Genomic DNA, 25,149 nt, shown 5'->3' on the forward strand with positions numbered 1-25,149 from the left:
ATGTATACTTTGAATTTTTAAGACTACAAATAAAAATATATAAAAAAGAGTGTAGGGTTCTGATTACTTACTGAATGCACTGTATATGAGTGTAAAGTAAACTTTTGAAATAGAAATATACTTACTGTGTGAGTGAGAATGTATCTGGTTATCAAACTGGATATGAGAAAGGATAACAAATGTATGTGAGAGGCCTAAAATATGTCCTGTATGGCACCGAAAGACTTAATCAGTCACATTTACATTTGTGTAGTGGTGTTCTTGAGACGTGGTCATACTAAGTAAATGCAGACCACATGAGTACATGAGTAGCCAATATTAGTTTGTAGTTGAAGTTTTTTGGTCTGCTGAAAATAATTATCAGTTGCTTTCAGTGTAGATTAAAATATGGATTTTTCCTGTGTCATTTTTTTCTGCTATTGGAATTCATGGATTCATGGATTTTTTGCTGTGCACTCACAATTGGTATCAAAATTTGATCCAACCTTGATGAGTGTAGCTTTACCCCTATGTAGCTCTAGCTATAGAGGCATTTTCACTTCACTGAATTCCAGACTCCAGATCATCCACATCAATTGGCCAATGAGCTCTTTTCAGTACTCTATCGCTGAGTGGAAAGTCACAGCCCCAGAAACGAGTGGATGTGTGTGTATTTCATTAGCAAGAAACAGCGTGTCATTAGTCTCTGTCAGGCCGGAGTGCTGCACGGGAAGATGATGATGAAGAGACACAACAGAATCTTTTTACATCCAACACTACTTGGTGCAGGGGAACATAGAACGATATAATGTAGACAAACACAGTAAAGGCAAGCGGCAGACATTTTCTCACACCCCTAATGTATTTTCCATCTGATGTTAGAGGTTATGGAGTACGTATGGCGACACACACACATGCAAACACACACAGACTCTCTATTATTTTATCAGGCAGGTCTTTCTGATGTCACCATGATTATAAATCCTGATGCCTGGATAAGGTGGAGATTTATTGGTGTCAAGCCTGAGACTGTTCAGGGTCAATTTATGATGACTTCAGTAAATCAGAGGTTGAAGAGCAGAGTTATGATTTTGTAGAAATGCCCAGAGTTTATTCTCCCTTACCTTAATATAAATTTCTGTTGAATTAAATTAATCAATGTGAACGAATCAAGTAGCAATTTTGTATTTAAACATACATCTATGTGTTAAGTTTTTTGAGGCATTATTAAGTGCACAGGGATAGATAACGTCTTGTTACTTTTTTTATTTTTATTAATATGAGATATGGATGCATTAATTGTCAAGATTAACTTCTTTGTTTGCTTTATTTTTTTCCAGGTCTAAACTGGGTCTTTTTCAGTCGAGAATTAGTTTACAGAAAGCAAGTGTAAAGGTAAGAGGGCTCACTCACGCAAGCTGCTTTCAGGCATGCACTGAACTCTGCAGATACTCTGTATTTTATCAGGAGGAGGTACATGTGTGAATAAAAACAGAAACCCGGTTTCTGTGGACTCTCTGCCTGGCCTCCTAATACTAAGTCCATAAAAATTCAGCCGATGCTTAAAGCCTTTGTCTGTCTCTGTCGTACATCAATGCAATATTGTTTTTCTCTTTTGGGTTTCAGCTAAAAGCGAAGAGAAGTGACTGCAACTCCAAGGCGACACATTCCAGGAATGACTACTTGCTAACGCTAGCTGCTGCCAACGCTCATCATGACCGCTACTATCACACAGATCTACTGCACTGCATACAGGTATTTATGGAGAGAATCAACAAGTTCTTTACAAAATTGTGTAAATCAGACTCCAGTCAGCAGAAGGTTCACTTTTTAATGCTGTAACCACAGTTTGCTTTACTACAACTACCACTGATTTAAGAGTATCACACATTAATAATACCCAGCGGGATTTTCAAGTAGCAATTTCTAGTTTCAAAAACTTCAAAGAGGGAAGTTTATTTGAATCAAAGCTCAATTTATGACAAGCGTCTCTCTTTTATCAGAGCACAAAGTCACACTCGCTCTAAGTTTGGCTGTACCATTGAAAACCATACATGAAAAAGTGATGATTTCAGAGTTTTGAGTCTTTAAAGAATGTTCCCTGGATTTATGATTTGAAAGGGGCTTATGTGAAGAGAATTGATGCAATATGAGCTGTCTGGATGTCTGCTCTCAACAAATGATTGGTGGAAATGAAATTATGATTTTCCAAATATTGAATGAGGGATTAACAGAGGACTTTGAGGTAGTGTTTAATTTTTAAAGAATGTTTTATTGTTAGAATAGAAAATACTCATCAGGGGATTGATGCAAATAACTGGAGCATCAATGAAGGTTTCATTTTCTGTGTGCAGTGAATATTGTTTTAAGCTCATAATCGGATCTGACACCTTCATATGAAGTGCAGCTGTGCATGTCTGTCGATTTAAATGTGTCTGTGGGATGTAGGCTTCATGGTTTGTTAGGGGGCTCAATGCGCTCAGTTGTGACACAGAAGCTGATTCAGTGTCACCCTTAATATTTTTCTGCAGTCTTTGTTTGCCAAGCTGCTATTTGTGTGTACAAACACCATGTTCCCTCTGGTTGTACATGACTTTTCTAGTTCATACACAAAATCCAAACAGGAATTAATCTCAAACAACCAAAGATGATGATCGGTTATGTTCACTAACAAAAAAAAAACTAACAATGATACATGATTAATGCCTAAATCTGGTAATAATCGTAATAGTAGTAATAATAATAATAATAAACTAATAAAGTGTTTATGCAAACATGCCGGCTGACAAATATCTACAAGTTCATACACAAAACGACAAATAATAATAATACAGATTGTCGGAAGATTCGGGTTTGGCTCGTTTAGTTTGCTCTTGGGCTTGGACGGCTTCGGACATAAATTTCTTCGCCCTAGCTGAACTCTATTTCACAATTCATTATATTATTTATTGGACCTATTTTGAGTTTCTATTGATAAAAATTATATTGAGATAATTATTGATGTTTTTTTATCGCCCTGTCTTAGTCTGCCCTGCACATAGACACCATAGCTATTGTGTGGTGAATAAGCTGCTGAGTAAGGGTGAGCTCATCCAGTACAGTCTGACAAACACACACTTACATGTACAAGCTGTGTCTGAACTGTGAAGTAAGTTGTGTTTATTCCAATATAACATTCAAAGTAAGGCTCATTCATCTTTTTGTAGATTGGTTTTCTCTTTTCTGTGTTTTCTCTCTCGCTCACTCCTTTCCTCTCCATCTTCAGCTACCCGCCTATGCCCCCCTTGCCCATCCCTCCTTTTCGATCTCTCCTATCTCACATATTCTGCCTCAAGCACGTATGAGCATCTATACTATGAGGCCATTCTGAATAATAGATCCTCAGCTCCTTGTGACAGAAGGACGGGGGACTGCGGGGAAACTCGCACATACACAAATATGTGCACGCAAACACACAAACAGAACAAGGGGACATCGCTTGAGGGAAGCAATCTGCTCGCCCCGCGCTCTCTCCCTCCTCTGCGGTTTGTGAATTTGTGATGTTTACAGGTCTTCACCTAAAAATCTATGTTACAGAACCCCCACCCAGAAAGATCAAAATCTGCATAATGAGGAAGCCTGTGTGCTTTTCACAGGTTTGAGACAACTCAAAGAAAAGGCCAACCCGGAGAGCAGGGCGGTAGATGGCACACATTGATCACACTTGCAGACAAACAAAATATGCTTCACCACAACAGAAAATATATAAGAATATTATCGATTACATGTGAAGAGATTACTGAAAGGAAAATTATAGGTTTTCTGGGGATGATGGATGAGGAGGCTTAAAGTTAATCGTATTGTTTAGATCAGGAGTCCACTTTGTAAACCGTGACTGTACAAAGTGCTTTACCTGGATGCTGCAATAACACTCACCTTAGGCTGAGCGCTGCTGTCCTTGTCAATGCGACAGTTGTAGTGAGAGGGCAGAGGAAGAACATGCTGCTCCACATCTCCCTCTGCTGTTGGCAGTTGATGTCGGTATTACTGTACACTTTAATGTCCCCTGCTACAAACACACACACACACGCACACGCACAAACACACATGCACATGATACAAGTCAACCTCAGCCGCCCTGTCTGGCTCTCATAGGTGAGGTAAGTCTAGGCGATTTCAGTCATTCAACCTAAACACACTAGCAAACACACGCACACACACAATGACCATGACATTGGGATGGGGCTTTTTCTGGAAGCTGACTCTCTTCTTTTCAACATTACCATAAATGGATGAAAAAAGGAGTGGAGGGAGGGAAGAAAAATTAAGGAGGAAACGAGTGGACTGATGTGGGAACATTTTGAGTCAAGTCAGCCAACAACCCAGCCTTAATGACATAATTTCCTTGTCAATATGCCATTGTTTTAAAACGTCTGTGTTATGTGTGTGTGTGTGTGTGTGTGTGTGTGTGTGTGTGTGTGTGTTTTGCGCACGCAGCTGTGCAAAGGCTGTATTCAAGTTTTTGTGCATATTAAAATGAAATTGTGTGAGTGTGAGAAAAGACCATTTGTAGGTTTTATCATGGAAGAATATAGTCCTGGCCTAAAACATCCCCTGACCAACAACGAGTGTGAGACGGTTTCTGAAAGTGTGAGCTTCAGTGAAAAGCAGAGGAGTATATGCATGTCTGAGTATTTGAGAGTTTGTGTGTGTTTTTGAATTGGAATCTCAACCCCTTCACCTCCCCCTGCAGCTGTGTGAACACGATCCAAAGAACACTTGTCACACACACGTGTGCATCCCCCCCACGCTTATCTCTGAGCCTGTCTCTCGTTCTCTTTCTCACCAATTATCACCTTTTATACCTTTTCAAACTCTCTCTCCTCTCCTCCACTGCCATTATCCCTTCTCTCTCTCTCTCTCTCTCTCTCTCTCTCTCTCTTTCGTATCTTTCTGATCTGTCTGTCTGGCAGTGCATCCCACAGCTTGGTAGCACTACCAAAGCTCCCCATTGTAAGGCTGTTCATTTGGACTCCATACTCCATTAAAACATCTTTATTTTGCTTCATCTGGAACCTCTAATGATAAGAACTGTCAATTATAAAAGTTTCTCTGTTTCTCTCCTTCCTTTGACTTGCTACCGATTCTTTCTTTCCTCTCGTCATTTGTCTCACTTGTTCCCTTCTCTACTTTCTTCTTTTTTTTTTTTTCTTTCTCAGTTTACTTTCATTGATAAGAATCTTTGTCGGACGAGAGTTTCTAATTTCAGACACTCTGGCTGATAAGACCTCTAGTCGGGTTAAAGCTGGAAATTTCTTTGATTAACATGATGTCATCCTTTTGACCAACAAGAACAATAACAGGATACGGTTTCCCTCCCCGACAGGAGTTTGTTAGTACACACCAACACAGCCTGATCAAGCGGCTGAGTAGGAAGATTGTGTGTGAGAGTTTTTACTTCGACTTCAGTTAAGGTCCATGTTATTAGGAAGTACTTTACAACAACATCAACGCCTATAGCACAGAGCAGATCATAATCTATACACTGTCGAGAATTCTTTAAAGTCCTGAAGAGGATCTTGAAGGAGGCATGAGGTCTTGATGAAAGAAAAATACACATGGAGCCAGACTGTGTGTCCCACTACCTGAGGGCTATTAGGACATTCACAGTTTATGTAGTAATAATAATAATACATTTCATTTGTAAGGCACTCTTCATCCAAGAATCTCAGAGTGCCACAAGTACATAGTTAAAATCAAAGTCCTAAAAACTCAACTCAAAGTAAAAACGCCTTCTTGAATAAAAAGGTTTTTAGGCCAGTCTTAAAAGAGTCCAGGGTCTGTGTTGCCCTCAGGTGGTCAGGGAGACCGTTCCATAGGCGGGGCGCTGCTGAGCAAAAGGCCCGGTCGCCCATGGTGCGGAACTTGGTGTTGGGAACCCGAAGGAGCAAGCTACTTGTAGATCTGAGGGTGCGGGTGGAGGTTTGGGGAGTGATGAGTTCTTGTAAGTAGGGAGGTGCATGTCCATTTTATGCATTTATGGGTGAGGAGTAGGACTTTGTAGTGAATCCGGGTTGAGACAGGGAGCCAGTGGAGTGAGTGGAGAATTGGTGTTATGTGCTCATATTTACGGACTCTCATCAGGATCCTGGCAGCGCTGTTTTGAATGAATTGCAGTTTTTGGATGTTCTTGCCAGTGATCCCAGTGAAAAGTGAATTGCAGTAGTCCAGTCTAAAGGATATGAATGCTTGGACGAACTTCTCTGCATCTGCAATGTCTTCTATTGCTGATGTTGTGTAAAGGTTAGGCAATATGCCAAAACCATTGAAAATGTTTTATGTTTTCATTGTAACTCACAGCTCTGACTTGGAAGATAACATGTTTGCTGCTTTGTCTCACTCAAATACATTTATGATTGCTTAGACATAAATTGAAATTGAATGTAAGTAATATTGTTAGTGGTAGTGCAAATATTACTTATGATTAGACTTTGTGCAAACTATACTGTAACTTTATAACCAGAAGAGGAAGTAAACCTGAAATGACTATTTTAAGGCCTGTTAAATCAAGGCCTGTCACATCTGAATGAACGTAGAGTAAAAATAGTATATTTCTAATCTAGAAACTAGTTTTTCACTCTTTCACCCTCTTACTGTCTCTGTTTCTGTCTTGGTGTCCCATCCTGATTTCTCTTGTGCTCTCTAATTCATTATGAAGGATTACGGAATTAAGTTGAATTAATCCTTTCTTTTGTGGTAACACCCAGTCCCTCTCTCTCGATTTGTGTCCTCCAGGCCTTGGATGGCAGAATCTACGAGCATGTGAAAGACTACCTGGTATCGCTGTGTCATACTGAATTAGAGGCCTCCCAAGCAACACACAACACCTTCCAGTTCCTGCTGGACAAATCCACCAGGGTGAGTCAGGTCTGGTGGGAAATCTCAACCCATCTTTTTGACATAATAACATGATTAAAACACTCTGTGAGAAGCACGTACTGTAAGGAAGTAAGGAAGGATTATTGTTGAATTTTTTCATATATTTTGGTGCTTATCTTTGCATTGGCTTGTTGATTGTCTTCACAAAGCTTGCATTTGTACTTGCATGTGGCTTTATTTCAAAGCGCTTAGCATATGGTTTAAATCACATACTGCAAGTGCATTTAGGATGTGTCCAAATCCACAGTGGGAAAAAAGTTTATTGTGTCAGGCGCAAGCTGGAAAGAGCTTATAGTCTCTTATTTGATAATGGTGTGTTTAGGCTGTAACAGGCAATAAACTAATCAGAGTACCATCTCCCCTTCCCTATAAAAGCAAGCTGATCGATCTTGTACCTTAGTGGATGCTTCTATAAGGGCCCGGTCACACATACACAAACGTGTCAGTGGCAAACTTTCACCTCCCGTTCATGAATAAAAGGCAAATAGAACATTTGCTACATGTTGTGAAGCAAATCGTAGCCCAGCTTCGCATGAACCTTTGACCGGTTAACATGATTTACTTCACATTTGCATATTTGGGACTCCAATGGTGGATTTGCCAGCTCGTAAGACTTACACAATCAGACCGAGCAGAGTGCACAAGTGCTGTGCACCATGTTGGAGTATAGGCACACAGTGTAATTGGAGTGTGAAGTCTGCACGAACTTGACTGTGCTCCGCTCACAATATGTTCCTGTCTATCTTACAGATAATTGAAGAGTTCAACCAGCAGCTGTTCATGCAGGAGAATCCAGTGTTTCACAAAGCACACGACTTCCAGTTCCAGCCCAGTGATTGTGACATGGTGAGACACATAGTTTTATATAGTTTGTATTGTTTGTACATGAACCCGTTCACACAGCAGGATTGTCAATTTGTTGCATGCATATGCGCGGTCGTATCTTCAGGAATTCAAAAGACTTTGCATTTACTCTCACACACAGATACATACAGCCAACCACACGCACGCACAAACACATTATCAGCATCTGTTGGTGCTAGTTGTGGGGATTTATTCATGTTAACAATTCAGGATGGAGTCATGTAGTTAACCAGTGTCTGGCATGATAGAGGTATATGTATTCTACAGAGTAGATTCATACCACTGAAATAATAACTCTCTGTCCATTGGGAACTTCTCTTTGTAGTCATCAAGTTAATATAAAAAAAAATTCAAATCAAGTGGTTGCTGAATGATCATAATATTTTATATTAGGCGTCAATTGATCATCTGTGATCATAATGGAGCTGCGGGAGCAATGCTGTCTCACCCCTCCAGAGCCTTGTTAAGTACTGCTGGCTAAAAAAGAGACTTCTCCCATTGGACACTGGTCTTAGTTCCTATATCCTTCTCTCCTGTGTCTGAGTCATGTTGTGCTCTCTCCGTTCTCAGCTTCTTTCAATCTTTCACCTTTTCATTCACTTTCTCCCACTCTGATCTTTTTTAACAATGTGCTCTTCCTTATGTGAGCCTCCTGTTCAACCTTTGCTTACACTTTCCTCCTACACTTTTCCCCTCCTATTAACCTCCTCCCTTTGTCTTCGTGTCTGTGTGAATGCGCTGCTGCTCTTGTGTGTGTGTGTGTGTGTGTGTGTGTGTGTGTGTGTGTGTGTGTGTGTGTGTGTGTGTGTGTGTGTGTGTGTGTGTGTGTGTGTGTGTGTGTGTTGTGTATGCTGGGGATACTTGTCTGCGTGTATGTGTGTGTGCCAGACTCTGAGCTCGGTGCAGCAGTTGGTGGACATTGAGCCGTCGCCCGTCAGTGCCATGAGAATGACCCTGGCACAGGTAGTCTTAATTGTTAAATTCCCATTTTCATTCTTGACACAAACCATGAATCATCACGTCCATTTATGTTCTAATATATTTCTTTATTTAGTGATATTGACCTGAACTGAGGCACTGGTTATTTATGAACCACTGTTTCCATATGAGCAGAGTGTTTGCATATTGCTCCTTTCTTAACCAGACTGCTTAACTATAAAGTGCTAAGTTGTTTTCTTTCCTGGTTTAACCTTGATTGACTGCAGACAGTCAGACAGACAGTAAGTCCACTTGCATAACCTTCACGTCCCTGCTGTCAACAATTATATCAAGGTGAACTTCATGACAGCTTGTCAAAGTGTTTTGATTCTCCCGTGTGGCTAGCTGCAGTATAGGTATAGAACCTGCCTCCTCCATGTTAGTGAATGTGTCAAGGGCGAAAACTAAAAACTCCATGTACACAACGAAAAAGTTCTTTGCATTTCAGGTAGTTTTTATCACACTGATGTGTGTTTAGATATTCATTTTCTGGTAGCTTTGGTGTTAATTAGTAATTTGATGCTATTAAAAAAGGTGTCATGATTGACAGCTGAGACTGACACACGATTGGTTGAGGGTGTGTACCAGAAGGAAGACGATACTGCGGCTCCATAAGACCTTATAAACCCTTAATTTCCTTGCTGCTTTAATGAAACAAGAGAGCTACATTTGCAGGATGGCTGAATACTGCTGTCATGACAGTGGGATCACAGCACTGTGATGCCGTCACACTGTTGTGTGATGGTGGCCAGTGGCGTCCCAGCACCAGATGATTCATCACATGCCGTAACCTTGTTGCATCATCTGTTCAAATGTCACTACGCGATCATCGCCCTCCTGTATATAGATGAGTCAAATGTTAGGTGTGTGGGATTTTTTGTTTGCACATTTACAGTGGATTATAGGTTCAAGATATGGTCACTATAAGTTTTTAGTTTTTCTTCTTGTTGTTTGTGTATATATTTTAGTTGTTTGTATTCAATCTAAACCATCCCACTAAAATCAAGACACATTCTGTATGTGAGTATGTGACCAAATAACAAAGAAGGTTATCATTTTATAGTATATTATATATATTTGCTTTTCTGGGACCTCATGTTAAATAATACTGAAAATAAGGCTAAATAGGATTATGTATTCTCTTGTGGTTAACTTGCAGCTCTTTGCAAATACTTGTTTTATGGGAACACCTTACATTTTTTCTAGGCAATTAATCAACACAGAATGTCTAATCATAGCAATGCATTAGCCACAGTCAGGGCGTACCACTTTCTGCTCTGCTGCAGGTTGTGCAGACACCCTGGAGTCTCAGGCTCCCACTGCTTTTAAAAATTCATTAAAACAGCTTACACAGAAATACTGCCATATGTGCTGTGCAATGTGATGTATTGCATCAGTCAGGACGGTGGTTTGTCTCTCTCTGAGCTGTGGAGAGAGGTATTTTTTTAGAGACTGTGACTTGTGTAAAACGATGCTCACCTACTTCAGAACAGTACATTGATAGCTTCTCAAAAAGGCAAAAACATGGCTGGGTTCAGAGAAAACTAATGTAATAGTAAAGACAGTATGTGACACAAGGCCCCAGGTTTTAGTCTTTGTTACTCCTAGTTCCACCTTCAACCAGTGTACTGTACGTCGTGCCTCCCATTCATACACACAGGAACACTTTGTTCTTACAACTTTACACCCAAGGTTTCAAAATAACAGTTGTACTATCCAGTGATCTAAATAACTGTTATGATAGTGAGGGTTGTTATTGAAGTACAGTATGAATTCATTGCTTTATATTAACTGTGCTTTACTTCACATTTCCCTTAGCTGTTAGGCGGACTAGTTGCATTTTTGATTTATAAATCTGAATATAATATAATCATGGATTATCCACATTACATTATGATATTTCTACATTTTATTAAAAAAAATTCTGTTACTGTCCTAGTTAGCTTATGGATTAACAATACCCCGAAAAACATTTGAATTGCATAAATAATGTGTTGAAATTAACAAGACATATATGCAAAATACATGAATGAAATGTAAGTTGTGGAGTGTCGTAGAAACCAGTGATTGCTTATATGAAAACCACAAGAGCACGAACCTTCGCCAGGCCTAACAAATCATCTCGCCACGTTAAAGAAATTGAAAAGAAATTCCTGAATCTGTCTGTTTATCTAGTTCCATTCCAAAATATAACGGTTTAAAGGTTCTTCATCTGCCCACATACATGGACAAAGGTTGAATAGTTTTGTAAACTAACAAATAAACAGACAGAGAAAAGCACATGAAACATAATCTCCTTGGCAGATGTAATACGATGAAAAACGACTTTTTACAGGCTTACCATCATGCTTTAAAAGCTGCCATATGAGCAACCTAAACAAAGGAGGAGATCCATATACTGTATGTTGCATGGCGTTCAGCTTTCACATTTTCCCTGCAGCACATAAATACTGGTAGGACGTTTGAAAGAAGCTCCAATTCAGCCTTTAAACTCTCTCAATATTCTAACAATCATTTTAACAAAATATCGAGACAAAACTTTGCTGTCTCCACAACGTGTCAGTTTACAGCCACTGTTTAAATCAGGTGTTTTGTCTCCACTTTAACTCCCTGACACGCTCCCTCACATGAACGTAATTAAGCCGTAAATCTCCAGTGTGAAGCTCTGGGTTTCACACCTATACTTAGCTCAGTTGTGTGCCCTCTTGTTGCTGAAGCAGCACATAATTAATAGATATGATGTGCATGGAAACTTGCAATTAAAATATTGTGTAGTTGAGTCTGAGGCTAAAGCACTTTTATTATCAGATTAAGGTGAACCTCAGGCTCTCGGGTCTGTGAAAACACATCAGTGACTCTGGGTGGGTTTACGTCTTGAGGCTCAGTTTCTTTAGGATCTGTAATCTAATTTTCCAGAATACAGCCTGAATAGATGTCATATTTTTACATAATATTATAGCATGCAGATATAAGCTACAGAACCAACACAATACAAATGCTAGGCGTAGTTGTCCTTTATTCAAAACAGAGATGGCAGATATGCTGTCAGACATATCGGTATATTTGATAATATGTGCAGGTATGAAAACATGCAGAAAAAATCGGTATTAGTATTCATTTTTTTTTACAAAAAATATTTTGTTTGTTTAATTGTATTTATTTTATGATATAATTTCATTAAACAGACAAATATAAACCCTGAATTACATTTCTTTGTTTTATGTGTATATATTGCATCAATATCGTTATCAAAAGTTGTCGTCTCCCTTATATCTGTATCGTTATCAGTCTGGCTTTATTACTGACAATGTGTTTAAACTAACTTATAACTTAAAGACACAACTTATGCATTAAAAAAGAAGAATAGACACGTGGTTATAAATGGTGCTAAAGGTTTAATTTGAAAGTCATGCTATTCCTCAACAGTCCCGCACATTTGATTTTGTATGCAGTGTACCTCTTGTTGTTACACAAAAACACACTCACAGACATTGTCATACGCCTGTGCTCTCTCACATGTGATTATATTGAAACAGCTAGTTTATTCCAACAACAAAACAATAGAGCACACTGTATTAATTATGTGTGAAGGAAACAATCTTTCTCTCACACTTCTTTAGCTTCATTAACAGTTTCTGCAAAGCAAACACCTTGTGCTGTTATCGCTGATACTGTACTTATATGTACACTTGTGTGTGTGTTTGCCTACCATGATGGTGTGTGTGTGTGTGTGTGTCCATGTTTGTCTATATTAGAGTCGTCAGCTGGAGTCGGATACAGGGACAACGGAGGAGCACAGTCTGAACAAAGAGGCCAGGAAATGGGCAACAAGAGCGGCCAGGGAACACAAGAATATCATCCATTACAAGAGAGTAAGATGGTCTCACACACACACGCTTGTATTTTCAATTTATACCCATTGTAGAAATTCAGTAACCACAGTTATGTATTTGTCTGTGTGTTGTTTTCAGTCTCTGGAGGAGTGTGAGAGCCATGGTTTGCCCAACACAGAGCAAGGCAGACTTGATCTGGAACTGAAGATAGAAGACACCAAAGAAAACATGCGCAAAGCTGAGGTGTGTGACTCAGATTGTCAACATTTATCTTTTATCATGTGTAGTTAGGTCAATAAATATTTGGACATTGACAAAATGTTCATCCTTTTGGCTCTGTACACAACCATAATGGATTTTAAATGAAACACTCAAGATGTGCTTTAAGTGCAGACTTCCAGCTTTAATTTGAGGGTATTTACATCCAAATCAGGTGAACGGTGTAGGAATTACAACACATTTCATATGTGGCACCCCCCTTTTTAAGGGACCAAAAGTAATTGGACAATTGGCTGCTCAGCTGTTCCATGGCCATGTGTGTGTTATTCCCTAGTTATTTCATTGACAAGGAGCAGATAAAAGGTCTAGAGTTCATTTCAAGTGAAGTATTTGTGTTTGGAATCTGTTGCTGTCAACTCTAAATATGAAGTTCAATGAGCTGTCACTATCAGTGAAGCAAGCCATCATTAGGCTGAAAAATCAAAACAAACCTATCGGAGAGATAGCAAATACTTTAGGTGTGGCCAAAATCAACTGTTTGGTACATTCTTAAAAAGAAAGAACGCACTGGTGAGCTCAGCAACACCAAAAGACCCGGAAGACCACGGAAAACATCTGTGGTGGATGACAGAATAATTATTTCCTCGATGAAGAAAAACCCCTTCACAACAGTTGGCCAGATCAAGAACACTCTCCAGGAGGTATGCGTTTCTGTGTTAAAGTCAACAATCAAGAGAAGACTTCACAAGAGCAAATACAGAGGGTTCACCACAAGATGTAAACCATTGGTGAGCCTCAAAAACAGGAGGACCAGATTAGAGTTTGCCAAACGACATTTAAAAGAGCCTGTACAGTTCTGGAACAACATCCTATGGACAGATGAGACAAAAATCAACTTGTACCAGAAAGACGGGAAGAGAAGAGTATGGAGAAGGGAAGTAACTGCTCATGATCCAAAGCATACCATCTCATCAGTGAAGCATGGTAGAGGTAGTGTTATGGCGTGGGCATGTATGGCTGCCAATGGAACTGGTTCCCTTGTATTTATTGATGATGAGACTGCTGACAAAAGCAGTAGGATGAATTCTGAAGTGTTTCCGGAAATATTATCTGCTCATATTAAGCCAAATGCTTCAGAACTCATTGGACTGCGCTTCACAGTGCAGATGGACAATGACCCGAAGCATACTGCGAAAGCAACCAAAGAGTTTTTAAGGCAAAGAAGTGGAATGTTCTGCCATGCCCAAGTCAATCTCCTGACCTGAATCCAATTGAGCATGCATTTCACTTGCTGAAGACAAAACTGAAGGGAAAATGCCCCAAGAACAAGCAGGAACTGGAGACAGTTGCATTAGAGGCCTGGCAGAGCATCACCAGGGACGAAACCCATTGTCTGGTGATGTCTATGGGTTCCAGACTACAGGCTGTCATTGACTGCCAAGGAATTGCAACCAAATATTAATAGTGACAATTACATTTATGATTATGTTAGTTTGTACAATTACTTTTGGTCCCTTAAAAAGGGAGGGCCACATATAAAATGTGTTGTAATTCCTACACCGTTCACCTGATTCGGATGTAAATATCCTCAAATTAAAGGTCAAAGTATGCACTTAACGCACATATTGATTGTTTCATTTCAAATCCAATGTGGTGGTGTACAGAGCCAAAATGATGACAATTTTGTCAATGTCCAAATATTTATGGACCTAACTGTAATTTGAACCATGTAACGGAGGTAAATGGTGGGATATTTGATCTGTCTAGTATGACTTTTGTCTCATCCAAAGACATGCAAAGACAGATGAAATTGGACTGGCAGCTTGTTAGCTCTGTGATAGACTAGCCTCCAGCTTCTACTACTATGCACAGTTTGCATTGGTATGGAGAAATACAAAAATGAATTACTTGCAAATATACAATCTATATTTATGTGACCGCAGTAGTGTCAATGAAGAGTCTGTGGGTTTTCTTTATTCAAGAGCCCGACCTTTCGGTTTGAGAACAGGACTTATTTATGACACATTCTGATTTTGTAAAGCTTTCATTCAAAACCCTGCCCTTGCACTCACATATGCGCTGCTTGTGTTTAAATTTCCTGTGCCCCAGCCTCAGCTTTGTGCAACAAGTCGCCAGAAGTATATGATGAAGGAAATCTGTCCAAGCAACGAAATATCAGTGTGAAAGCACTTTCAACTCAAACTGAAAGACCACAACCTTGTTTAAAAGTAGGGGGGGGGAACAGACTAGTCTCACAAACAAACCCTCACTCAACAATCACAGTAATAGTGTAACTTTCTGTCTTGTCATATTCCCCCTACTCGGGTTTGGGCCAATTATTTAGTGTTTTGAATGGAATCAGTGGCAGTCTGCTCTTCAGTGTGGCTGATATAGCAGCAAGCAAATAGCAAACCTGGCACAGGACTTATCAGTCCACCAAGTGTAGGATGTATGAAACGTTCAAGTTATTTATCCACATCTCATCATCTGCTCTAAGTGGATTTGCAAAAATCTGTTACTTTTTGAGAGTAATGTCTCATCTAATGAGATTTATATCCAATACTTTAAGTGCCGATAAACTTTTTCTTTTTTTTGTTCTTCCTCTTTTGGCTTTCCATCCACACATCTGTCTCTCCTTCGTTCTCTTTGTATTCTCACCCTCTCTCTTTTCCTTCTCCGCCCCTCAGCAATATCTATCATTTATGTATTGATTCTCACAGATGCAACGTGTCACGCTTTGAATGAGAACACTGCAGTGTTTCTCATCTTCTTCCTCACCTCCTTTCGGTTTCTGTTCTCTCTCAAAAGTACCTGCTTTTCATCTCTCAGTTTATTTTTCATCCTTGACTTTGCCCAACTCTTTCTCTTTGCCTCTACACCACCATCTCTTATGAGGCTTCACATACGAATCTAGCACCCTCTGCTGTCAGGTATTATAATTCTTCCTGCATGTTACCTTCTGATTTATCACTATTTATCTCTCCCTTCTTTTTTCCCTCTAAAATATTACTGCAAATTATTGGTAAAAAAGTATGTCATGTCATCTTACTGCTTCTTCGTGATAGACAAACAATCTTTTGGTGGTTATTTTAGTTTACCTTACTCTTCAAGAATATTTTAGAAACACCCTGCAGCCTGTGATCTCACTCAATACAGAATAATTAGGAAGTATGTTCTTACCCCACCCCCCTCTCTCTTCCTCTCTGCATCAGCCTCCCTTGCTCTGTCCGTCTACTATTCTTTTCCGCAGCATTACCTTGAGTAAGAAGATGAATATTGTATGAGCTCATTTGGTACAAATGGCTTCATCACAGAGCTCTTATCTCAGAATTATAAAGGGAGTGAAAGCAGCACAAAGGACATTATCCAGGTTTGATTACAACATGATCTGGATAGTGATAGTGGTCTTTCCTTTGACAGTAAGACCCATCTTCATCCCATCATGCAATTTAGTAGTAGCTTTTTCAAGACATTGTTAGTAAGAAAAACAAATAAGCCTATATTTGGGATGTAAAATGACTGGTAAAGAAAAAAAGGATAAATGATATTTATCCTTTTTTATTTTAAATAAGGCACATTTACTCAATGGATAAATGTTTGGCAAATTCTGGGTGATAATCCATGTTTAACTTTATTATAATCATCATCAGCTAAAAGCTCATTGATATTTCTGAAGCAGCACGTCTGCAACATGAGCTTAAGGAGTGGAGGTTGCCACTAGCCAATAAGAGAGATTGAAAACATAGTCTGCTTCATCAGGATGAATATGCAGCATATTCCTTATCATCTTCAGACAAAATAAATACCTGAAATACTTGTGAGATTTTAAGAACAAAAATTTGGCCCAGAGAGATTGATACCTGTGCGGAAACAATCTAATCCTGAAAGAGTATAAAGGGAACATATCTGATATTTGGAGAATAAAAGACGTTTTACAAGATATAATATTGTAATGTTACAATAATAAAGTTTTTATTCTTATGACAAAAAAGATTCTACACTTAAATTACACCTTCATTCTCCTAGCATTATAACTTTTTTTCTGGTCAAATAAAGACTTTGTTCTGGTAATAGTACATCTCTATTCTCATAATTTATTTATTTTCTTTTTCCTGTTGTACTATTGAGCTCAAAGAGCTGAAGAGATTTACAAGAAATATTAACTTGTGTGTAAGCTGCATTAAATAGTATTTTTGCACTGTGAGCATACTTGTAAGACAGGAACATTTCTGATATTTTATGTGAATTTCTCTGTGAAATGATCTAATCATTGGCCTCTGTGCCTCCTCTTTCTAAGAGGTTCTCAGAGGAGGAGAGAGTGAGAATGATTGAGACAAGAATCTGTCTTCATACTAATAAGCTGTTGAAGGCAGGTCTCAAACTGGCTCTCCGAGACAAGCTGGCCTTATTAACACGTGGCATCAGCATCTGTCAGAAACAGAGGAGGTTGTGCTCCCAGACACATGAAACCAAACAAAGGAGTGAAAAACTGATTGGAAATAGCATCTCATTTTATCTGCACTGACATACGGTATTAACATCTTTGGTAAATAGAACACGGACACAGTCACGAAGATGTATCAACATGCCCATTTGGTTTGGTTATTGAAACTCTGCACAAATGATGTCTATTGCATCTGCTCTATATAGAGTTTCATATGGTGGTTAGTATTGTAACCCTAGTGTAGTATCGCTGAATTATCTCATCATAGTGGAAAATATTTCCACCGTAACATTGAGCTCCGCCAATCAGAAATGTCTCTACAAAACCCGAGGATCGTGGGTGGTATAGTGCTTCTTCTTGACATCGTGAATGATAATTCAATTTATTAAAAGTTGAGATCATACAGACTTCTACAGGAGCATATGAAATTGTTCCACAATCTGATAGCTTGTTGTAAGTCTGCCTTGGACAGTTAACATATTATGGCTGATAATCACTAGTGGTTTTGGCCCAACTTGATCCAGCTGTGTTTTTTTATGCTTAACATTCTCTGACTCAACTGATATTCTCTGAACAACTGTTCTCATCTTCTGGTCTCACCACTTCTAAACGATTTAAATCAGACATAACGTACAATAACGCACTATTAGTTAAGGGCCGGACAGCTGAGCTTTCCTGCTGCAGTTTCTCTACATGTCTATCATTCAATCCATTTTGCTGTCGGCCTTTCTGTTGGTTATATTGATTACAGCTGCCCAGACGGACTCTCTCTCTGTACGAGGCAGTGCAGTCTTTCCACCACTGATATGTACTCACATTACCGGCTGCTTATTTTGTTAACTCAAACTAATGAACTGCACTGTTGCTCATTCTTTTAATCATTAATGTCTAATTGGCAAGTATTTTAACATTTCTTTCCTTTGATCCAGTATGTTAATGGTCCAACAGCAGCAGCAACAGTAATAGTAGCTGGTGCCTTTCTGTAGCATTTGTTGGGTTCTGCTAATGGAAAAGAAAAACGGATGTATTTAAATGGGCTCAGGAACTTTATTGATCAAAGCTGGGGAGTCTATCTTGACAGTGTGTCAGTCTGTCTCTGTGGGAGTGAGGCATCAGCTTTCAATCTGCTCTGTCAGTAGCAGTGACGTAAAGAAGGAGTGGGTAATGATGGAGAAAAATGATGAACACGGTAAAAGATAGCAAAAAAAAAACATTCTAAACCTTTCATGCTGCTGTGCTGAACTCCATTCTCCTTCAGTTTTACAGATAATTACTAAGGCGAATGATACAGTTATCGCCTTGTGTTTGTTTTGTTTCAGTATCGGGGCTAAAAAACATTTGTCTTTTCCTCTTTGCGAGTACAAGGGTAATAGGGTTCCAGGTGCTAAATTATTATAGAGCAGGGAGTCAGTTTTACAACTTGGAGATGCTGAACCCAGTGTGGTAATCAGTCTTGTCAATGCATGCTGTTACTTTTTACAACCTCTTCTTTCCTTCATCATTCCTAACAGTTAAGATTTCATAGATTTGATTTGAATGTAGCGGCATGGACACACAGTGGCTCTATGAGACAAAGGTTTACTTATTGTACATGCAAAGACAATGAAGATTTAAGATGCCCCTATTTTAAATAAAAGGAGACCCAAGTACCCAAGTTTCTTCAGACTGATGAGAACAACTGTTAATGATATATTTGAGTTAATGATATATTTGATTTTCTTATCATTTCTCACCTCTTCTCTCTCCAAAGACGATAAAGTTGAAAGCGGAGGCTCGGTTGGACCTTCTACGCCAGGTGGGGGTTGCAGTGGATACCTGGTTGAAAAGTTCCATGAACCAGGTGCGTTTTGTCTTGAGTGTTGTAGAAAACGTGTACATGCACTCTATGTATCTGTGTGTGTGGGTGTGCATGTCTGTTTGCAGTATGTGTATAAAACCCCCTCACTCTCTTTGCATGCTGTAGGTGATGGAGGAGTTGGAGAATGAACGTTGGGCCAGCTACACTTCCCACGATCCCTCACTGTCGGTGAGACACGTCCCCTCATTGTGTCTACGTTGCTTCTTTCTCGCCAAGCCAACGGAACTCAACAAACAGTTTTTATTCTTATGACAACATTAACAATAAAACATAGCAAAAATCCAAATGTTACGACACGTTTCAAAGATGAAAATGTTCTTGACTTGGCTGGAAAGTACGGTGGCCCTGAGAGCTCAACGAGCAGCAACTTACGAAAACACATGCAAGTTAAGAAAACACATGCAAGGTGACAAAACACAAGCAAAGTAAGAAAACATCTTCATCAAGTTCTTAACACAACACAACACATTACAGAAACGCGTAGCAAATAGACAAACGCGCTGCAGATAGACAAACGCGTTGTAAATAGAGAAACGCGCTGCAAATAAAGAAGAAACAACAACGGAAGTGTTTCCAGAGGACAGCTAAAAGTGATGGACATTGCTGCCACAGCAGTCACAAAAACGTCCAATACACCAAACAAATTCAGTTCCACACAGGGGTCGGCCACCCGCGGCTCTGGGGCCGAATGCGGCTCTCCAGCCCTTCTGCAGTGGCTGTACAGTAAAGTGTTGTGTATATGTTTCGCGAACGCTGAACTTAACGAATCAGTTTTTATATTATTAACGTGAACATAACGATGAACGTGAGTGAACGTCATGTTCGTCATGGCACGTCATGGCCATCATGAAATACCAGGAGCGGGCGAGTGTGTGTGCGTGCGTGTGTGTGTGTGTGTGTCCCGGCGCTCCGACCCCGCCCACTCGCTCGGAGAGACCCACAGTGAGCTCTGAGCACGGACGATGGTCTGATCTAGAGACATGCCGTCTTCTCCTGTTAAACTGAATAAACAGCGCTAACAAGCAAGCCCCTGTATGTGAGGCAATGTATTGTCCATAGTGTGCAGGGGTAGGAAACCTTTTCTGTTAAAAGAGACATTTTGCCCCCACTTCTGAGCGAGTGGGCGGAGTTGGGCCCAGGGGCCGGTGCGCTCGCAAACACACACGCTCGCACACACACACACACACACACACATACACACACACACACACACACACACACACACACACACACACACACACACACACACACACACACACACACACAGAGGGGCTGAAGAGCCGCATTCGGCTCCAGAGCCGCGGGTGGCAGACCCCTGTGTGGAACCGAATTTGTATTGTGTATTGGACGTTTTTGTGTCTGCTGTTGCAGCAATGTCCATCACTTTTAGCTGTCCTCTGGAAACACTTCCGTTGTCGTTTGTTCTCTATTTGCAGCGTGTTTCACTATTTGCAGCGCGTTTCTGTAATGTGTTGTGTTGTGTTGTGAACTTGATGAAGATGTTTTGTTACTTTGCCTGTGTTTTGTCATCTTGCATGTGTTTTCTTAACTTGCATGTGTTTTCTTAACTTGCTGTTCGTTGAGCTCTCAGGGCCACCGTAGGAAAGTACTGTTTCACCACACAACATGTCAACAAGTCATAGCTGTTTGTATTGCCTAGATGGTGGCCTCCCTAACTCACCTCAAACCATCAGAGCACTAAATTGTGTCACTGCATGCTAGTCACATAACTCCTATATTGGCTCATCTGTTTTTCCAACAGCAACTTTAAGAAAAGTGCAATCTTCCAAAAGTGTAATTTTAATCTTTGAGGAAATGACTCAAGATCGTTAACTTTTATATTTCTTTATGATTTCATTTTTAAGTGAAAACAACCCAGCTGGAATAGTTCTCCTGACAAATCACTGCCCAAATGATATAAATTGAAAGATAATTGACCTCAGCCCTTTGCCTAATCATCTATCACGCCATTAAGAGCCTCTTGAAACGCTCCACTACCTTCATGGAATACTGATGTAAATGTTCTATGTGTGTCAGGAAGGAGGAATAGGGGCGGAGGGAGTTCCACATTACTGGATTTTCCTACACTGTACAGCATCCCACCCACCATAAACAAATAGTTAACAGATATTTGGTAAAACACTAATTTGTGGGCTTTAGAGTAGGTGGATTAAGTTAAGATAACTGTACTTTCCCGCTATGACAAAGTAAAAACAACAGATTAACGGATATATCACGTTTATTGGAGTCCACGGTTTGGTAAATTCAATCATTGGACATGAGTTGGAAAGGCATACACCTGTCTATATAAGCTCTTACAGCTGATCACTGATGAAAGGCTTCCGTCTGGTCCAGACTGGTGGAGTACTGCAGTGATGGTTGTCCCACTGAAAGATTTTCCACACAGGATCTCTGGAGCTCAGCCAGAGTAGTCGTCAGCTTCTCAGTCACTTCTGTTACCAAGACCCTTCTCCCTGACTGCTCAGTGTGGCAGGCAGCTTGAGGAAGAGTCCTGGTTGTTCCCAACTTCATTCATGAATTATGGAGTATATTGTGCTCTTGGAAAACTTCATATCAGCAGATTTTTTTGTAGTCTCGACATAACAGTGTCTGTGAGCACTGCAGCCTGCACCTTTGACCTCATGGGTTTGTTTTTGCTCTGATATGAATTGTTGGCTGGGAGACCTTATAGTACATAGACAGGTGTGAGCCTGAATTTGAATTCACCACAGCTTGACTCCAATATTTTTTTTTAAATATGTTTGCAATTATGCTACAGTGGGTGGGGAATGATAAGGGAAAATATATATATATATTTTTTTTTATATTTTAATTTAAGCAGGAGTCTGCAACCTAAAAACAATACAAAAGTAAAGGCATCTGAATGCTTTCAGAATTCACTGTTTGTGCATCTTGTGCATGTCTGTCTGTGTCTGCCCATCACTGTGTGTGTGTGTGTGTGTGTGTGTGTGTGTGTGTGTGTGTGTGTGTGTGTGTGTGTGTGTGTGTGTGTGTGTGTTTGTGTGCATTTGTGTTAGTGTCTGTCTGTCAACAGCACTAAACATAGTCTGCCTGTTCCATTGGAAGCACTTGACATTCTGCTCACATGATATTGCAGCTTGCAGCTGACGCCAGAGAGAAAGAAGTAGAAAGTGTGGAGAGTGAGGGAGAGAGCAATCTAGGGAGAGAAAGAGCGAGAAGGAGGGATGATAGACGGAGTTGTGCGGTGAGAGAGGTAATGGTAGAGAGACAATTACTGAAGTGTGAGGGACCGGAGAGGAGAGAGTTAGCTGAGAAAAAAGGAGGGCGGTGTGATGTGGAGAGTGATAATTCTAACGCAATATTTGGATACAGAGGTGAGAGAGATGGAGGGGTTGTGAAAACCTGCAGTGAACAAAGAAGCCACAGAATGCTGCAAACAAATTTTAAATCTGGCCTTTCAGCGCAGGAAAAAAATGTATCTATCTACAAGTTTCACATCCTGAGAACTGTTCATCTTATCATCCTTGGCATGTGTATTCTTAATGACCGAGGGAAGTGCAGTGTCAAATTTTTGCAATTTGGACATGTGTGATACGTTCAATATCAATGCAAATGTAATAACCAGCGCTCTAACGTAGCAGTTTTTGGGGGTGGGGCCTTCAGTTTCTGAACATGGTCAATATCAATACAAGGTTATTTTGATAATTTGATTTTTTTATTTCACCGTATCAGACTGACACAGACATTCACAGAAGTCACAGGTGCTGATCTATTTCATGGCTGCAACATTCATAGAATAACTTCCTCTCTAGCAATTTGTATTCAAAGTAAAGATTGTGTCAATTGCTTAACAGACCTTTGAAATACCCGACATGGTCTGTTAATGGTCTGTACTTATTTAGTGCTTTTCTTGTCTTGATGACCACTTAAACTTTATTAGAATACAGTTATTGCCCATCACACAATCACACACACACATTCATAAAGTGCCTCAATGTTCCTCACTTTCTCGTTTACACATCACTCACACAGCTGTCAGGGGCAATTTGGGATTAATTATCTTGTCCAAGGGCACTTAGGAATGTAGGTTGGGAGAGACCACAACAGTTAAGTAACTTATCCAAACTTATATAAAAGCCACACATGTGAACAGTAATAAAGTAAATTCAATCAAATTTTATGAAAAACATTGACTGTAAAATTGTCATTGCAGATAAACCAGATAGGATTAACCAACTAAGTTTTCACTCTGCACCATAAACTGTACATAAAAAGCTCTGTACATAATGTCCAGCCCAACAGTATATTACAGAATTGTTTGAAGAAGGACTCACTAATGATACAGAATAATTCTAAAGTAGATCTGGAACACAGACCAAGAGAATTGTCCATTTCAAACAGACATTTTTAGAACTGGCACAGTGCTAGTTCTCTTTAGATTTGAACACATGAGATACATTTATATTCCCAAATAACGTTTTACCTGCGAGTAGTAAGTAATGTCATCATGCGTTTCATTTACTTCCTTTTGGTGTGCGTTTTTACAAGTTTTCTTTTATTTTCCCTGTCCTCTTTATAAGATGAGTCAGTTTGGAAGCTGAAAAAAATCAGGTGTGGGTGTTAGAACAGAGCCGAGGGCACATTGAGTATGCAGTCGTTAGACAGCAGTTCAACAGCCTCTGATTTCATTTGGAGTGCACTTGAGCCTTAAGAGGCCGACTGTGGGAAATGGAGAGGCACCGAAGAAACGAGGTGCCACAAAGCAAACGATGAGACAGAGTGATGTAGACATGCAGGAAAACCAGTCTGCTGATTAAGGAGAGGTCAAGAAGTGACCAAATGACCAGAGAGAGAGATAAGGAAGGATGGATGGATTATGAATAATAATCTGAGGAGGAGGCCAAAGGAAAACGGTGAGAGCTGGGAGCAGGCTCATCCCCCAGCCCGTACTTCATTCCACTCAGCCTTAATACGATCATGAAATACTGTACGCCATGAACCCTAAAGTCCCTCAGCTTTATTACAATATCCCTTTCACTGTTATTACCTCCATGACCAATAAAATCTGTGATTGGTCTGTATCTCAGCTGTATTGGTACACAGGCGCTGACATTTTTTTTTTTTTGAGCAAATTCTATTGGGTTATTACTGAAACAGCAAAACAAAAACAGCAGCCGACAGAACTTTGTATCTTCCCAACCACTAACTTATTTCATGACTGTGTCCGAAGTCACACTCTATTTATGACATAAGAAGACTGATAGTTTTTTAATTGTTGACCTGAACCCTGTAGCTGCTTTGGCCGCAGCACATAGCCTCCTTAACTGAGTGTACAAAATCTGAGTGTGTAACATGACGGCTATTGCCAATGTAAGTCATTACTTTCGATAGATTGACCACTATCTGAACTGGGTGGACAGTAATCGTCCCAAGAGGATGACTTCAACTGACTTTTGTTATTCCTCTGGCCTTTCCAGTAGCATTACTATGAGATTGAGTTTTATTTATTTATTTTTTACTGTGAAACGTGACAGTACCCTACATGCCCGTCTTCAGGATGAACTGTAATAACTTAAATGATCGCTAATCTTTCCTCGATTGTGTTAGAGACACTAAGAATGAATCTGAGATCTCAAGATTGAAGTTATAATGTGAAGTCAAAGTCATAGCATTATGAGAAGAATAGAATGATTTTGAGCTAAGTGTCATGTTAGAGGGGGAATATCAGAAGATCAATCTGTCACCTACCTATTATTTTCACAAATAACTATATCTATTTGCTCACAAGCACCACATTATCGTTAGTATCAGGACTTTGAGATGGCTGTGCAAGAAACTGTGTGCATTCATAGTCTCAAGATTACAGTTTTTGGATCCAGAATGAGTGAAACTGTGGCAAGAACATGTTTTCCTTGTTGATTATTTCCTTTTCTTCTTAATTCGTTTTATATCTTCCAAATGTAAGAATGTTAGATTTACAATTGTAAGCACGTTAGCACGCCCTTTGACCAATTCGTGGGGGATGTTTTTGAAGAAAAGCAACAAACAGAAAAGCGTGTGTTTGTTTCATATGT

General features: G+C 39.8%; 1 protein-coding gene across 2 annotated transcripts in view; it reads left to right on the top strand.

Moving 5' to 3' along the window:
- Positions 1-25,149, top strand: part of LOC128439979 (F-BAR and double SH3 domains protein 2) — a 115,782-nt gene that overhangs the window by 79,717 nt on the left and 10,916 nt on the right. For both annotated transcript variants that reach the window (XM_053422524.1, XM_053422525.1), the window contains exons 7-14: positions 1,320-1,374; positions 1,606-1,734; positions 6,754-6,876; positions 7,648-7,743; positions 12,495-12,611; positions 12,711-12,815; positions 18,986-19,075; positions 19,199-19,261. In XM_053422524.1, the coding sequence (XP_053278499.1) occupies positions 1,320-1,374; positions 1,606-1,734; positions 6,754-6,876; positions 7,648-7,743; positions 12,495-12,611; positions 12,711-12,815; positions 18,986-19,075; positions 19,199-19,261 (778 nt within the window). The remainder of the gene's footprint in view (positions 1-1,319; positions 1,375-1,605; positions 1,735-6,753; positions 6,877-7,647; positions 7,744-12,494; positions 12,612-12,710; positions 12,816-18,985; positions 19,076-19,198; positions 19,262-25,149) is intronic.

This window comes from Pleuronectes platessa, chromosome 5 (genome assembly GCF_947347685.1).
Source record: "Pleuronectes platessa chromosome 5, fPlePla1.1, whole genome shotgun sequence".
NCBI lineage: Eukaryota > Metazoa > Chordata > Actinopteri > Pleuronectiformes > Pleuronectidae > Pleuronectes > Pleuronectes platessa.